Source organism: Crocuta crocuta, unplaced genomic scaffold, assembly GCF_008692635.1.
Source record: "Crocuta crocuta isolate KB4526 unplaced genomic scaffold, BGI_CrCroc_1.0 scaffold162, whole genome shotgun sequence".
Taxonomy (NCBI): domain Eukaryota; kingdom Metazoa; phylum Chordata; class Mammalia; order Carnivora; family Hyaenidae; genus Crocuta; species Crocuta crocuta.
In genome coordinates, this window is record NW_027529433.1 from 5,377,600 (window position 1) to 5,393,760 (window position 16,161).

General features: G+C 36.7%; 1 protein-coding gene across 3 annotated transcripts in view; it reads left to right on the plus strand.

Moving 5' to 3' along the window:
• WDR41 (WD repeat domain 41) overlaps positions 1 to 16,161 on the plus strand; it is a 171,809-nt gene that overhangs the window by 123,736 nt on the left and 31,912 nt on the right. For 2 of the 3 annotated variants that reach the window (XM_077759903.1, XM_077759904.1), the window contains exon 4: positions 7,652 to 7,767. In XM_077759903.1, coding sequence (XP_077616029.1) covers positions 7,652 to 7,767 — 116 coding nt within the window. Of the gene's footprint in view, positions 1 to 5,284; positions 5,605 to 7,651; positions 7,768 to 16,161 lie in introns of those variants that run through there. The other variant, XM_077759905.1, reaches the window with a different exon arrangement.

Below are 16,161 nucleotides of genomic sequence, written 5' to 3' on the forward strand. Positions count from 1 at the left end.
TTCAGCCCTTTAACCTTTTACTAGGATTGATTAACACACCACCATTTTACAACAGCAGAGTTTTCTGAATTTGAATATGTACTTACCATTACCAGTGTGTTTTATGCTTTATTTTTCCCTGTTAGTAATTACTGAAGTTGGGGGAACAAATTTCTTGTTTTATTTCAGCTTGAAGAATTCCTCTCAACATTTTTGGGTAAGGGAAGTCTAGAGCTGATAAACTTCTTCATCTTTTGTTTGTCTGGGAAGATGTTTGTCTCTCCTTCATTTTTTAAGGACAGCTTTGCCAGATCAAGTACTGTCGGTTGGCAGGGTCCCCCCCCAACCCCCGTACAGAACTTTGAACATAATATCCCATTCTTTCCTAGTCTTATAAGACTTTTGTGAGATATTTGATAGCCTTATGAGGGTGTCCTTATATGTGATACATTTTTTTCTCTTGTTGGTTTTAGATATTCTCTTTGTCTTTGATTTTAGAGTTTGATTACTTTGTGCCTTTGGGAAGATATTTTTGGGTTGAAATTATTTGGAAACCTTTTTAGCTTCATGAATATGGATATCCAGATCTCTCCCCAGATCTGGGAATTTCTCAGCCATTATTTCTTAAAACAAGCTTTTTGCTCTTTTCTCACTTTCTTCTCTGGGATTCCAGTAATGTGTAGATTGTTCATAGGCTCCACATTCCTTTGATGCTCTTTGAGAGCACTGACTGCTGTTCTCCCAGCCAGCCACTCCCTAGCCCCCAGTTGTCCAGGAGACCTCAGTATTCTAAATGGGACAAGAAAGAATTGGTTCCCTTTGACAGCGTCTTGCCAAGTTAAGGGAAGATTAGAACTCACTCATATGCTTTCAGTTTTCTCCATTGGTGAAATCAATTACCAATGAGATTTCTCTTGTCACTGAGATGTGCCACTGTGGGGGCAGGGTGATGTGGGTAACAAAACTTTTCCTTTTACCCTCTTAAATATGTCTAATCTTGGATTTTTTTTCCTCCAATGGTAATGCAGAAACTTTTCTGCTAGACTCCCAGAGTTTCACAAATGTACTCACCTCCATGGGTGATTGTCTAATTCAGTGCTCGTTGGGGGGGAAGATGGTAGAAAACTCTTATTCCTCCATGTTGATGATGTCACTTTTTATTTTCATTTGTGGTAAAATAAATATAGAATTTATCATCTTAACCATTTTAAAATGCACAGTTCAGTAGTGTTAAGTACATTCACATTGGTGTGTCATCAATCTCCAGAACTCTGATGATTATTTTTTAACCAGATTTTCTTAGAACTTACTCCTTAAATTTACACAGTACTAATTTGTGTGTGATCATTTGTTACTCTTCAGCTGTTTCTTCTTAAAATACAAGAATCTCCTCAAGGCTAATCTAAGAATCTACTGTTAAGTTCCTTAAGATCAAGTACCACAAGGTTTAAATTTTAAAATTTTGAGTATCCTCCATTCGTAACAAAATGTCTCATAGTGTATTCCAGTCCCCTTTCTTCCTTACAAATTTTGGAAGCAGCTTGTCTTTGTACAAGAAATACTCATGAGATTTTCACTACTGTTTCTTGTCTGGGCCTTGAAGTTTCTTTTTCAGAACATTTTAAACTATGAATTCAATTTTGTTAATGGTTATAGAACTACTTAAGTTCTCTTTTTGAGCTTGAATGAGTTTTAGTAGTTTGTGTTATTTAAGAAATTGGCTCATTTCTTTGAAGTTGTGAAATTTGTGTGTAGAGCTGTTTATAATGCTCTTACTATCTTTTTAAATCAGTAGGTCAAAAGACCCTTTTGTCATTAGGGTCTGTAGTGATCTCCTCTTTTTCATTCCCTTTATTGCTAATTAGTTTCTTCTTTCTCTTTTTGTCAGTCTTGCTTGAGGTTTATCAATTTTATTGATCTTTAAAAAAAAAAACCAGATTTTAGTTTCATTGGTGTTCTCTGTTCAAGTTCACTGATTGTTTACTGTAACATCTGCATTCTGCTATTGAGTCTATACAGTGAGTTTTTAATTTTGATCATTGTAGTTTCAATTCTTAATTTCCATTTGGTGCTCCTATTTTATATATTATATTTTTTGTTGATATTTTGCATTTTAACATTTGTTTCAAGAATGTTCACAATTGGCATTTGAAGTTTTATGGTAGCTTTTTAAAGTCTTTGTCAGATAATTTCAAGATCTGTGTCATCTTGTCAGGCTAGATTCAGGCGTAAGTTCCAACTTGTGACTGTGATTCCAGTGTTGGTTCAGTTTTGATTCCAACGTTGGTTCAGTTTTAAAGCTTTTGCAGTGTTACTTGAATTTGTCCTATGTGCATACCACCTAGTCATTAGTCTTGGATTAAATGAAATTGTTAGCTTAGTTCTCAGTATCTTTATTATGCTAATTAGAATAAGATCAGTGCATATTCAGGTGAGAGAAGTGAGCCCAGGAGTTCATACAATGTATTATGGAGTTGTTTTCCCTTCCTGATATCTCTCTAGTACTTTCAGGTTCTTTGGATCTCTGGTCAGAAAGCACCTACTTCCCATCATTGTTCCACCTCTAGTGGAAGAGTAGACAGAGGGGAAAAGAACAATAAAAAGCTTTGGACCCACTGTCTTGCTGCCTTAATTTCATCAAATGAAGAAGTTCTTTTACTTTAGGATTTCAGCTCCTGTGGTATCCTTTTGCTAGCCACTGTTGCTGCCACCATTGTTATGGGATATCTTGGAGTCTGTGACATGAGATATTGGAGAAGATGGAGCAAACCCTATGAGGTGCCCCTTTTGGTTCTTTTTTATAATGTATTTCTCTTTATTGATATTCACATCTTGTTTATGCATTGTTATCCTTTGTACCTGTCTTCCTGTACTTTTTTGTGTGTCTTTAAAAAGACAATTTTAGGAGCTCCTGGGTGGCTCAATCACTTAAGCGTCCAACTCTTGTTTTCAGCTCAGGTCATGATCTCACAGTTTGTGAGATTGACCCCTATATCAGGTTCTGTGCTAATAGCATGGAGCCTTCTTGGGATTCTCTCTTTCCCTCTTTCTCTCTGCTGCTTTTCCACTCTCTTCTCTCCCTCTATTTCTCTCAAAGTAAATAAACATTTAAAAAAAGACAGTTTTTAAAAAGTCTTTGTCTATAATCTTAATGTCTGGGCTTCCTCAGGGTCAGTTTCTGTCGATTAATTTTGCTCCTTTGAATGGGCCATACTTTTTGATTCTTTGCATGCCTTTGATATTTTGTTTTTTGAAAACACTGGACATTTGAATCGTTTAACGTGTCAACTCTCGAAGTCAGATTTTCCTCCTTCCCCAGAATTTGATGTTTTTTGGTGTTTTTTTGTTTTTGTTTTTTGAATCTTGAAAGCTGTCTGTGTTGGGGATTAGCTTGAGTTGAAATTCAAGCTCAAGTTCTCCTCAGGGCATTTTTTAGGCCAGTGTCTTTCCCTTTGCACATGTGGCTTTCTAAATTCCTCTATATGTGTGGTTGCTTTTGAATGTCCTAATCTTTACATGTCTGGTTCCCACATGAGGGCAAGGGCAGGGAAGAAACCTAAACACGTGTTATTCCTTTAAATGCCCTGGAAACAGCAGTAGTCAATAGGGATTGAAACAATGATGGCCAGGGTCTGTGCTAACCAAGATTTTCTCTGAAAGCTGCAAGCTTTTAAATAGAATTTAGAGCTCCAAAATAGTTTATATTAAGTCTGCCAGTAGTATTTGTGGTCTGGGTAGAGAGAGAGATTCTTGATGCTTCCCACTCCTCCAGCTTCTCTGAGGTCACTCTCATAGAATCTTTTATAAATATCTTTCTCAGCGGACCTAAAAGGAACCAAGGCAGAAAATCTTCACCTGTGTACCAGTGCTTTAGAGACCAGAAAAGTGTTCCTTAGATCAGACTAATGCGGCAGTGAGAAACTGCCCCCCACCAAGAATATGGAAATCAGAAGGATAAAATTTAGTCTACCTTGGCAACCATGTTGCCTCTTTTGAAGATTGACTTTCCAGGACCAAAATCCTGGTGTTCAGGGTTTTGGTTCAGTTAAGATGAGTCCCCCTTTTCTAGGGGCTAGCCAATGTCTTTATTTGCATGCAGACTACAATTTTGGGAGAACACACTGAAGGCAACCTTTTCCTGACCCTTGTGAGTGTTCTTTTGTCAAGCATGTTCACAGTAAATACAATGATGAATCACAGGAGATCCCGGTTCTCCAGGGACTGGTAGTTAAATTGAGCAGCTGCCTATAACCGACATACCTTTAAGTAGAGGGTATGGCCCTCTATTAGTGGTGTCAGGTATATTCTGTCTTGATCCTAGAGAGCAGCGGTCTTATTGCTTTTGGTATCTTGGTGCATCTGTACCCAGTACATGTTTGTTGAACTAATGGAGTGGTTGGAGCAATTGTGGTAGGTTCTCTATAAGAATTTACTGCTAGGACCCTCATTTGAATCTAATAATTACATATGCAAATATATGTATGAACTTTTACAGATATAAGTGTTAGTAGTCCCTAGACCAATGATCCTCAAACCTTGCTAGTCATCACCTGAAGAACTTTTCCCAAACTCTAATTCCTATGTTCTAACCATACAGATTGCTTTAATAAGTCTGAGGTGGAAGCCAGGAATATATGTGTTTTTCAAAAGGTATCTGCATAATTTTGATAGGCAGCCAGAGTGGAGGACCACAACCTTTTGACTGCCTAAGAAAATCTCGTCGTCACAAAAGATGATATGAAGTGCTATCTGTTATTTAGGGAGATTCTGGGTTACACATTATAGCATCCAGTCAAGAGCAGTAATTTTGGACCATGGAGATTGTATTTCATTTTCAATGTAGTCACTTCCAAGCTGTTAGCCTTAGATAAACTACCGATCTTTCAGAGTTTCAGGCTTGTTTGTTTGTTTTTAATGAGATAGGGACTATAGTGTTACGGTGAGAATTTATGTAAAGCCTTACTTAGCACTTCTACTACAGCACACAATAAATGTTGGTCAGATTTATTCTGGGGTACACATGTGCCACTGGATATGTCCAGTTGCAGAATCTATTGAAGTACAGCTTCTCAAGCGAGTTCCTTAGGAAACCAGGGGGTTGGAGAGATTAGTTTTCTAGAGGTTCGTTTTCAGCAAAGTGAAGGTCAAAAGCCAACCAAGGAGGCTGTTGGTACTGGTTGCTCTCCGGGCTTCAAGTGCTGTGTTACAGATGGCCACCAGGGGACGCTGAAGCTACCTAAACGCAGAGCGCTAACCCGGCGAGGTCTCTGCGCGTGCTCACTGGGTGCTGCGCGTGCCTCGGAATCCTCTCCGCCATTCTCGCTTTTGGCTGCCTTTTTCCTGGTGGCTGCTCCAAACCAAGCCTCTGTGGCTGAGTACGGCAGCGCTTTGGGGACACAAATATTCCCACTTCTTTGGGCTTTGCTTTGTACTTCTTCGTTCCGAGGGCAAATCTGGGCTGCAAATATTAGTGTCTCCACTGCGCTGCCTCCCAGGAGGTAGGAGGAGGCTGAGCCCGGCGCAGAGTTCGGGCTGACTGGGGCCTGGGCCCAGAGAGAAGCTGCCGCTGCCCGGATGTTGCGATGGCTGATCGGGGGAGGCCGAGAACCTCAGGGACTGGCCGAGGTAACCCCCCAGGCGACCCTGCTTGCCTCCGCTCCGGCCACGCTTGCCAGAGCAGTGGCTTTTGAGAGTCCGGCTCGGTGTCCTGACTCCGGGCAGAGGCGGGGCCTGCGGGTTCCGAGGCCGGCAAGGGCGGGGTTGGCGTGCGGGGACGCTCTTACAGTCGCTAGTCTGAACTCCTGATCCCACTAAGACCCTGACAATTAAAAATGCCTGTTTCAAAGGGAGGAAACTGAAGCTGGTGTGATTCAACAGCTAGCACAAGGACCTTCAGCTAGTCTTCTCCGTGCTTAAACTAGCTTCGTTTCAATTACCGAAGTATCTGGCTTACAAGAAACAAGTGGTGACTGCAACTTTCTATTTAAGGTTTATTAGAATTGGTGTCGTTTCCCACCCTGATAGAATAATCAAATCTTCTATTCCCTGAACAGACTGATGCTTGCTGAAAGGATTGAGGTCTGGAATTTATTTCTTATGCCATCCGAGAATTAGAATTTGTATTGAATTCCCTTTCTCATAGAAAGTAGTTTTGTTGTTAAAAATGAAAAATTTGCGTTGTTGTAAGTCAGCCACCTTACTTCTCACTTTTAACTTCCTCATACTTTTGCAGTTGAGGCTTACTGTCTGTTAAAAAAAAAGCATTTATTTCAAATTAGATTCATTTTGGGTAGGCTAAAATCCTAAAAATTATGGAAGAGTTGTAGAAAACTGTCATATATGTGACATGATAATTCAGAATTAATAATTATTTGATTAATCATTGAATTAGATTAATCCTGCCATGCCTGATAAACTTCCATTTAGCAGAAGTGGTGTACAGTTTTCAGATTTCTCACTTTTGTTTTTCTCATCAGAACCAGTGCCAGAAGTTAGATGGTAAATAAAAAGCACCCACAGCTTTGGGGGGGTGATTTTTTGGGGAAAACACTTAGGCATGCTAAATTACACATTTTTCATGTTAAAGTACTTCACTTGTATAACTGCTGTGAATTTGTGCATTGTCAGAACTGATGATTTTCCTTAATTTATGCGAGAGCTTTGTATCCAGACTTCTAGTTTTGCAGTATTTGGGATGTTTTGCCCTTAGGGGACACTTAGCTATGTCTGGAGACATTTTGATTTTCAGGGTGGGAAAGGTTAGATTTCTATTAGCATCTAGTATGTAGAAACTACAGATACTGCTGAATATTCTCCAGTGCACAGAATAGCCCTCAACCACAAAGAATTATTTGGCCCAAAATCTCAGTAGGGGCAAGTTTGAGAAATTGGAGTTCAGAGGTTAAGAACAAAGGTTTTATCATGAAATAGTACCTGGTTTCACTACAGAAATGGGGTTAATAAGACCTACCTTACAGAATTGTTGAGTGAATTATATGCTTTATTTGCTTTAGGCAGCCTGTGGGCTGCAACCTAATTGTCTGTTAGCAATTATCTTTATCAATCTTACCGTCCAGAATTGAATTTATTGAATTTATGGACTCTGAAGGATTTCATTCTTTCTTTTATTCATTCAACAATCATATATTGAGTGCCTATAATGGACTAGGCGCTGTTGTAGTCTATATTTTACCCTTTTGATCTGCAGTTTTGTTGTCAAGTTTTAATTGAGAAACACTCATTCTAAAATACGAATTAGATTTGCCTATTTTTTTAGGTCAGGTTTAATGAGATACAATTTCCTTAACATAAAATTCACCCCTTTTGTAAATTTATTGGGACTTGAAAATACTAAAATGAATGCAAGAGTGAGATTTTTCCACCATTTTAGATTGTTTTTAGATAACAATCTGAAGATTGATGATCTGAGTTTAAGGATTATATTTATGTCATTTCTAACAAAGAAGAAAAACTATGATGTGAATTCATGGTAAGAGATATTTTATGTTAAATTGACAGTTGATACTAGGAGAAATCATATATAGTATTAGAACATGATATAGTCTTATATTGTTAGATGTACACCATGTAGTATGGTATTTTGCTTCATTATGGTCATTTATCATAAATAATTTAATTTTTCTTTCTCTTTTTTCTTTTTATTCCATACAAGAAATCTCCTTTACAGACAATAGGTGAAGAACAAACCCAGAATCCCTACACTGAACTGCTTGTACTGAAAGCTCATCATGATATTGTACGATTTCTGGTACAGTTAGATGAATACAGGTAAGAAGCTCTAGTTGTCCTATTGCCTTCTGGTTAGAAAGAGCTTTTAGGAAACTGTATACTTGTGAACAACTTCATAATTAATATATCTTTTCTAAAAAATTCAAATCTGATTATTAGTAATATTTACTCCAAATTGATGTCTGCATCTTAATGAAATATGCATCTGAAGTCATTTTTTGCCCAGAAGTCAGGGTGTCATATTTGGTGAGTTGATGGTTATTTTTGTCTGAGATTTTTTTTTTTTTCTTTTTTATTGCTCAGGAATATTTTTTGTTAGTTTAGAAGAAGTGTATAACTATAAAATTTGTTTTTAAACAAATTTAAACAAGTTTTGTTATGGTGAACCTAAAGTTGAGAAACAAATATGGGAAACGTTTAAATATCAAGTACCCACCAGGAATGTGCTATTTTTAGAGGAAGGTAAATATTTAATCTGAATCTTTTGTTAATGAGGAAATCCTTTTAAAATGTTCATTACTTGTCAACCTAGATAATATTATGTTTAATTGGATATAGAGGTGAGGTACGTAGGTCTTAGGATTGTAGATTTAGCTTGTAAATGATGTATCTACCTGTTTATTAAGCCATTATTCAACTAAATGCTTATTCTTGGTAGCATGTAGCATAATAACAATTAGAGGTAGTTGTGTAACTACTTAGTATTTATCTTGTCTAGAATCTAAACTTTATGGAGAGGCATGTTTTTCTTATTCACCACAGTATCCTTAGTACCTGACAAAGAGCCTTACATGTAGCAGGTAATTAATAGATAGTTGTTAAATGAATGAATGACTCCACAGACTATTCATTGTGCATGTTTCATGCCATCCTAACTTCCTAACCCCCTGTCTGTTGTTCCTATCAATTTTTCTATTATCTGTAATCTTCTCTTTTACCTTTGATACTTTTTTTTCATTTTTGACTCCATGGGTGACTGCTATTGTGATTATTCCTAATTTTGACCATCACTTCTCATGTCTATTAACCTTGTCTTCTCTCTGCCCTTTTTTTTTTTTTTTTAATGTCTTTGGTATTGCTTTTCCCATGTGCAGTGCAAGTCCGACTCTACCTGGAGTTAGGTTAAATTTTATAGGTTAGGGACACAGTCCTGCACAGCACTCCCTTCACATCAGTTAACAGTTGCAGTCTCTAGGGGTCCCAGGCCACTCACACTTCTGACCAGCTGGCTACAAATTCCCACTACCAGCTCAGGTTTGATATTTACTAGAATGACTACCAGAACTCAGGAAAGCACTGTTTTTATGATTCCACCCTTTAAGCACATCAGTATATATTACTAACAAGGAAGCCCAGTTAAGCTCTGAGTATCCAGAGTTTTTATTTATCCAGAGTTTTACTGGGGTTCATTACATAGGAATGATTGAGTCATTTGCCAGCTGATTGAACTCAATTTCCAGCCCTTCTCTGCCTGCCCTTTTCCCATACTTCAGCCCCAGGTTTGGAGGGTCAGGCTGATATCCCAGGGCTCAAAGCACCAACCCTCTAATTACATGGTTCATATTTCCCACATGGCCAGCCCCTGTCCTTAAATTGTGTAGGGAGACCTTCCTAAATTATCTCATTAGCATAAACTCAGGGGAGTTCTGAGGGGGTCCAGCTCCCTTCTAGAAACCAGGGACAAAATCCAGCCAAATTGTTGTACAGTACATGTTTCTCAACTTTTGCTTGAAAAGATTGACTTCATATATATTACTAGCCTTCCAATACTGTTTTGTTGTGATAGGAGCCAGCCAGTCAAATTTTTGAAACTAACTATCTCTGGAATCATAGGATTTTTGGACAGCTAAACAGCCTGATGCCAGGCTTGAACTCACACACCATGAGATCATGACCAGCCTGATGCCAGGCTTGAACTCACAAACCATGAGATCATGTCCTGAGCTGAAATCAGGAGTCAGATTCTTAACCGACTGAGCCACTGAGCCACCCTGCCCCTGGACAGCTAAAGTTTCTTATATATTTTACCATAGTAAGTTGCTAGGTAGGTTTAAAAAAAAAACCCAAATACGGTAAAACCTTGTATTGTGAGTAACTTATTGTATGAGTATTCCACAAGATGAGCAAACATTTCTAATAAATTTTAACTTGATAAATAAGCAGTGTCTTGCAGTATGAATGGTGTATGACTCCAAATGTTACATGATCACAACTGAGCCGATGGTTCTTGAAATTCACTTAAATATACAAGTGCTTTGGATTACAAGCATTTTTGGAACAAATTATGGTCACAAACCAAAGTTTTAGTGTAGTTTCTTAGACGATAATCTTAGACGATAATATTTGGGCCTTAAGGAATCCTCAGATTATGTTGTCTAAGAAAGTTAAATAAAAAAATATGCAGTGTACTTTCAGGATGTGATCTTTAAATTTTTACATAGATTAACTGCTAAGATTCCATGTTCCTTACTACCTGTCCTCTGAAATGTTCCCTTGTATTTGATTACACAGTTAGAATAAGAATCTGCAGAAAAGGCCATCACCTAGAATAATTATCGTTGTGCAAATGCTGATATCTGATTACATTTTCCTCACAGTGATGCTCTGTATAAATAAGTTGTTTAATGATGTAGTAAATGGTCTGTAAACAGTAAAAAATTATAGATAAGTATATCAAGTTATATATTGCTCTTTTAAATACCACCCCAAACTTAGTGGTTTAAAACAACCTGCTGTCTACTTAGCTCACTACTCACTGGGCTAGGTTCAACTGGGTGGATGTTTGCCATCTGTGTCAGGATCAGCTGATCTTGTTTAGGTGGTAAGCTTGACCTATGCATCTCTGGTCAACAGGTAAATGGGCTGGCCCGAGTGGTTCATATTGGACACAGCTGGGATGACTGGGATTGCTCTTCATAAGGTTGTTCGAGTGCTTGTGGACATAGTGATCATGGCGTTCTAATAAGAATGAAAGGGCAAGCCCTGATGTAAACTCTTCTCACTTCTTTATCGTGTTTGCTGCTGTTTTGTTAGCCAAAGCAAGTCAGGAGCTGACCAAATTCACTAAGTGGATAAATAAACTCTGCTTCTTGAGGGGAGAAGCAACTAAGTCCTATTGTAAATGGTGGTAGACAAAGGGAGAATAATTTGTGGCCTTGTTTGCTGCCCACCACAGTGAATCTAAATGTCTAAAAATGGATGAAAAAACCCTACATTTTGGCTTTTGCAATAAAGCAAAGATATTACTACATGAGTCACATTTAATTATTTGTACTCAAGTCATTACTACGTCAAAATTTACATCTATTTAGGAAGTTTTTCTGTCAGTCACAGACCTGTAGAACTTTAAATCTGTGTTTTGTTTTAAAAAATTTAATTCTGCACTGAAAGGAAAAACTAAATGAGTCAGTACTGGTAAGTAAGACATAAGAAATGTACAGATTGTATAAGCATTTAAATAAGATTAAAAGCACAGTACTTTCAGACTTAATATTGTAGTTTAGATAATTTAGAATTATCTTTACCATTCCAGATATATATTATTTTTGCATTGTCAAATTACAGAAATACCTTTTCAGTTTTAAAATAAATATATATTATACTTTTAATGTTTTTATTTAATTTTTGTGGACCTTACGTTCTGGTTTTTTGGTCAGCTGTTGTAATCCAGGTTTCACGCTTCAGGTCTTTAGATAATATCATTTTATTGAGAATTTTGCAGAAGGATTTTCTTGTTTTCTTGGTGGCTCAGCTAAAATCAGTGAGTGGAAAATTTTCACAGATTGGTTTTTGAAGATACCAAATAAATCCTGTATAACCTAACAGACAGCTGCCTTTTCTTTTCTTCTTTAGTGTTTTTTGAACATGAAGTGAGGGTCATATTGATTGGGAGATCACTAAAGAAGGCTAAGCCTCAGCAAGAGTCTTCCAAAAAATGGACTGTGCTAAAATTGCATGTAATACTCTAGCACTTGACACATTAAACTAAACTGAGTTCATAACACATTTTAAGAATAGTTTTTTCTCTTGCTCATTTGACCATTCCTTGCTCCTCTAGGAAACAGACAAGGTTATGTAGGATGGTGATCATGACTGGAAAAGAATCAGGTGACCCATAAAATGCCAGACTAGAGAACAAAATGTGCCCCTAGGATAGCTGATGAAGCTGTACGTTTACAAGAAACTAAATCAACTCAGTACAATTTGATAATTCACTAACAGAATGTTATAATCTTTAAGAAAATGTTTTTAAGCTAAGAATATTTTTCTCACGGACATCCAGAGAATAGAAATCCATAGTCAAGATGATTTAGACCCTCTTAATCCCTGAGTTCCCTGCAGAGCAGATAACAATTTTTTGAGAAATCATGAGGTAAGGAAGTATGATCACTGAATATGTGGTGACATTAAAAAATGGTAGCTTGGATGTAAAGGATTCCTAAAAGACATATACTGAAATATTTACTGATGAAATACAATTACTGGATTTGCTTTAAAATAATCAGCAGAGGTGGGATTGGGTATAGTAGAGATGAAACAGTATTGGTCATGAGTTGATAATTATTGAAGAGAGATGATAAGTAACTGGATTTTTGTTATACTGTTTATACTTTTATATGCATTTAAATTATTCATAATGAAAAATTGAAAAATATATTTCATATAGAGGAAATTAAAATGCCAATTTAAAAGATAATTTTTGTTTGAGTATAAACCTTTTTCTTAGAGGGGCACCTGAGTGGTTCAGTCAGTTAAACATCTGACTTTTGTTTACGGATCAGGTCATGATCTCACAGTTGTGAGATCCAGCCCTGCACTGGCTCTGTGCTGAGTGTGGAGCTTGTTTGGGATTCTCTCTCTCCTTCTCTCTCTGCCCCTCCCCTGCTCACTCTCACATCTCTCTCTCTCTCTCTCTCTCTCAAAATAAATAAAACTCAAAAAAAAAAAAAAACCACGAAACTTTTTCTTAGATATTAGGTGCAGGAATCAAATAGATGGACCTGAACATATTAAGCAGTAACCGGCAAAAAGCTGGATTAAAGGATGTTGGCTTTGATATACAACCACAGTGGGATTTCTAGTACTTCATCCTGAGTTGGGTAGACTTACTCTAATCACTGGCACACCTGGACATCTATAGGCCTCCTACTCAGATGTAGGCTTACCTCAAAAATAAGAGCAAACCAGAATGTTCCCTCTTTATAAACAGATCGTCAGAGAAAACCCTGAAGGGTCTGAGCTGAGCATGTTAAATTCATTCTCATACACTAATTTAATTGGTGGGGCAGAGAGGCCAGGATGTTTATCTAGTAGTAGAAATTCTTTCAAAGAAACTTGAGTTCAGGTGAAAAGAAGTTCCCTTTATTTTTATTTATTTATTTATTTATTTTTTTAAACATTTTAATTTATTTTTGAGAGACAGAGACAGAGCATGAGCAAGGCAGTAGCAGAGAGAGAGGGAGACAGAATCTGAAGCAGGCTCTAGGCTCTGAGCTGTCAGCACAGAGTCCAGTGTGGGGCTCTAACTGTGAGATCATTACCTAAGCCCAAGCTGGAAGCTTAACCAGTTGAACCACCCAGGCATCCCTAGAGGTTCCCTTTAATAGAAGTCACGCGGAGTTTTGGTTTTCTAGTACTTGGAAACTTTGATGTGTAGTTTAGCTTTCTGTTTGTGATTTGGGGGAGGAGAGAATTTACAAAGGATTTACCTTTCCTTATGGCCATGAAAACTATGGAATCTTCCAATACCTTCACTGTATGTGAACTAAAAATGGCGTTAGGCATTTAGATACTAGAGTTATGTAGATGTATGCTTGCTTTCCTTCTTTCTTTCTTTCTTTCTTTCTTTCTTTCTTTCTTTCTTTCTTTCTTTCTTTCTTTCTTTCTTTCTTATGTTATTTATATTTGAGAAGGAGAGGGAGAGAGAGAGGGAGACACAGAATTCTAAATAGGCTCTAGGCTCTGAGCTGTCAACACAGAGCTGGACATGGGGCTTGAACCCACAGACTGAGAGACTATGACCTGAGCCAAAGTCAGACACTTGACTGAGCCACCCAGGTGCCCTGATGTATGCATTTTTCTTAAGCAAGGGAAAAAAAACCTCATGTTCAAGTAAATCTAATGAAAGGATCAGTGACATCAGTGTCTATGGCTCATGAAAATGCTTTCAAGTTCCCTTTTACTTCTCAAGTCTCCACATACTTCTCTGATTTTCTTCAAGTAGTTCTAGCATAAAAAGATAAGTAAAAATCTATTTTGTTTTTTTATGTTTTTAAGTTTATTTATTTTTTTGAGAGAGAGCATGAGCAGGGGAGGCACAGAGAGTGACAGTCCAAAGCAGATTTCACTGCCTCTGCGGAGCCCAGTGAGGTATTCCAACTCACTAACAGTGAGATGGTGACCAGAGACGAAATCCAGAGTCAGATGCTGAACTGAGTGAGCTACCCAGGCACCCCAGTAAAACTCTATTTTAAATTAAAGCTTTGTATATTTTCAGTTGTGTGTGGTTTTCATATTCTAGTACAGTTTTTCAACTCTCTTGTAAAAAATGTATACTACTTTAGTTGGATCATGTATTAGAAAGTGTTTGTGGATTATGTGGGAAGTTAGCTAACCACAAGGATTTTCTGTATTGCCATAATTATTTTTTTATTTTTCTAGTGCTTTATGGTTATGTAGATATTAAATATAAGAAAGTTTATGTACAGGTTTATGGACTGTACTTTTCATTATATCCTCTAAGGTTATATTTGAATCTGTAGCACCTTTGACTTAATTGAAATAAATGTAAATGAATAAGAACTATTAAATAAGCACTTAGGTAATAGACATAGGAATTCTTGTGAAAGTATTTTATACAAATCTTTGTGAAGCTTTGCTGTACCTTTCAGTTCACAGTTGGCAAGAATGAGATCACTTTCTCTGAGATGTTCCAAGGGAAGGTTAAACACCTTCCTTTGAAAGGAATAGTTTCTGGGGCCACCTGGGTAGCTCAGTCGGTTAAGCGTGCGACTTTGGCTCAGCTCATGATCTTGGTTCATGGGTTCGAGCCCTGCATTGGGCTCTGTGCTCACAGCTTGGAGCTGGGAGCCTGCTTCAGATTCTGTGTCTCCCTCTTCCTCTGCTCCTTCCATGCTTATGCTCTGTCTTCTCTTCTTCAAAAATAAATACACATTAAAAAAAATTTTTTTAAGGAATAATTTCTATAAATTGAAATGAGTATAAATGAGAATTCTCCATGGATTCATGATCTGGACCCTATAACAATGATCTGGCTCCTATAACATTACTTAGTAATGTAGACTGAGTTCTTCAGGGGTAAGAACTATCCTTCTGATCTTTACTTTCAGTATCAAATATGTATTATCAAAATGTTATATTTAATGCTTAATATATAGTGTTTAATAAATATTTCTTGAATGAATGAGTGAATCATCAACTACTACAGTAAATTTAGTTCTCATGATTAGGGAAGGAAAGGATGGGACGTTCTAGAAGATCTTTTATAGGTCTTCATTAAATCATGCTTTACCTTGTTTAAACTTCTTTTCATGCATATAGTTTTTTTGCTTAGTATTTTAATTGTATAGTCAGTATTTTTAAAGACGTGGTTTCAAGTTGAAGGATATACCTAAGTATGGAACAGGAACATGAAAAAAATAAAAGGAATTTCATGTGTGGAGTGGGATTCTAGATTTTAAATTTCTTTAATTTTACTTCTTGTTGTGACAGTAGATACATTAACAATGATACAAGGAAAAAGTGAGGTTATATTAATAAACTGAATGATCATCTATTTTACAGAGCCCTGCAACGTTTAAATGTTAGCTAGTTGATTCATTTGTTCTTTCATTGAAAAAACATTTCTTGAGTGCTTTAAACCTGCTGGAGATAATCAGAGTTCTGTTGGACCAGAAAGTGCCATGTTATAAACATTAATAAATAGGGCAATTATTATATTTCATTTATTCTAAGAAGCCTATTTTTTCCTATTTTAACCTCTCTAAAATTTGGAAACTTTATATAACTAATGGTGTCATTCAGTTATAATTGGCAGTGCCATGTTATAAACATTAATAAATAGGGCAATTATTATATTTCATTTATTCTAAGAAGCCTATTTTTTCCTATTTTAACCTCTCTAAAATTTGGAAACTATATAACTAATGGTGTCATTCAGTTATAATTGGCAGTATTTTTATCTTAACGTACATAAAATAATAGAATGTCTTACAATTGATGATATTTTAGATTTGATAAAGTACAGTACATTTCTAAACAATCACTGAATCTTAAGATCTTTAAGCAAGAACTACATGTAATCTTGACATTTCCATCACCTAGCGTGAATCTCACTAAATACATTTTATGTGATCAGTAAAGAAGCATTTCTCTTAAAACCTTATCTTTAGATATGAATCTTTGGATTCTATT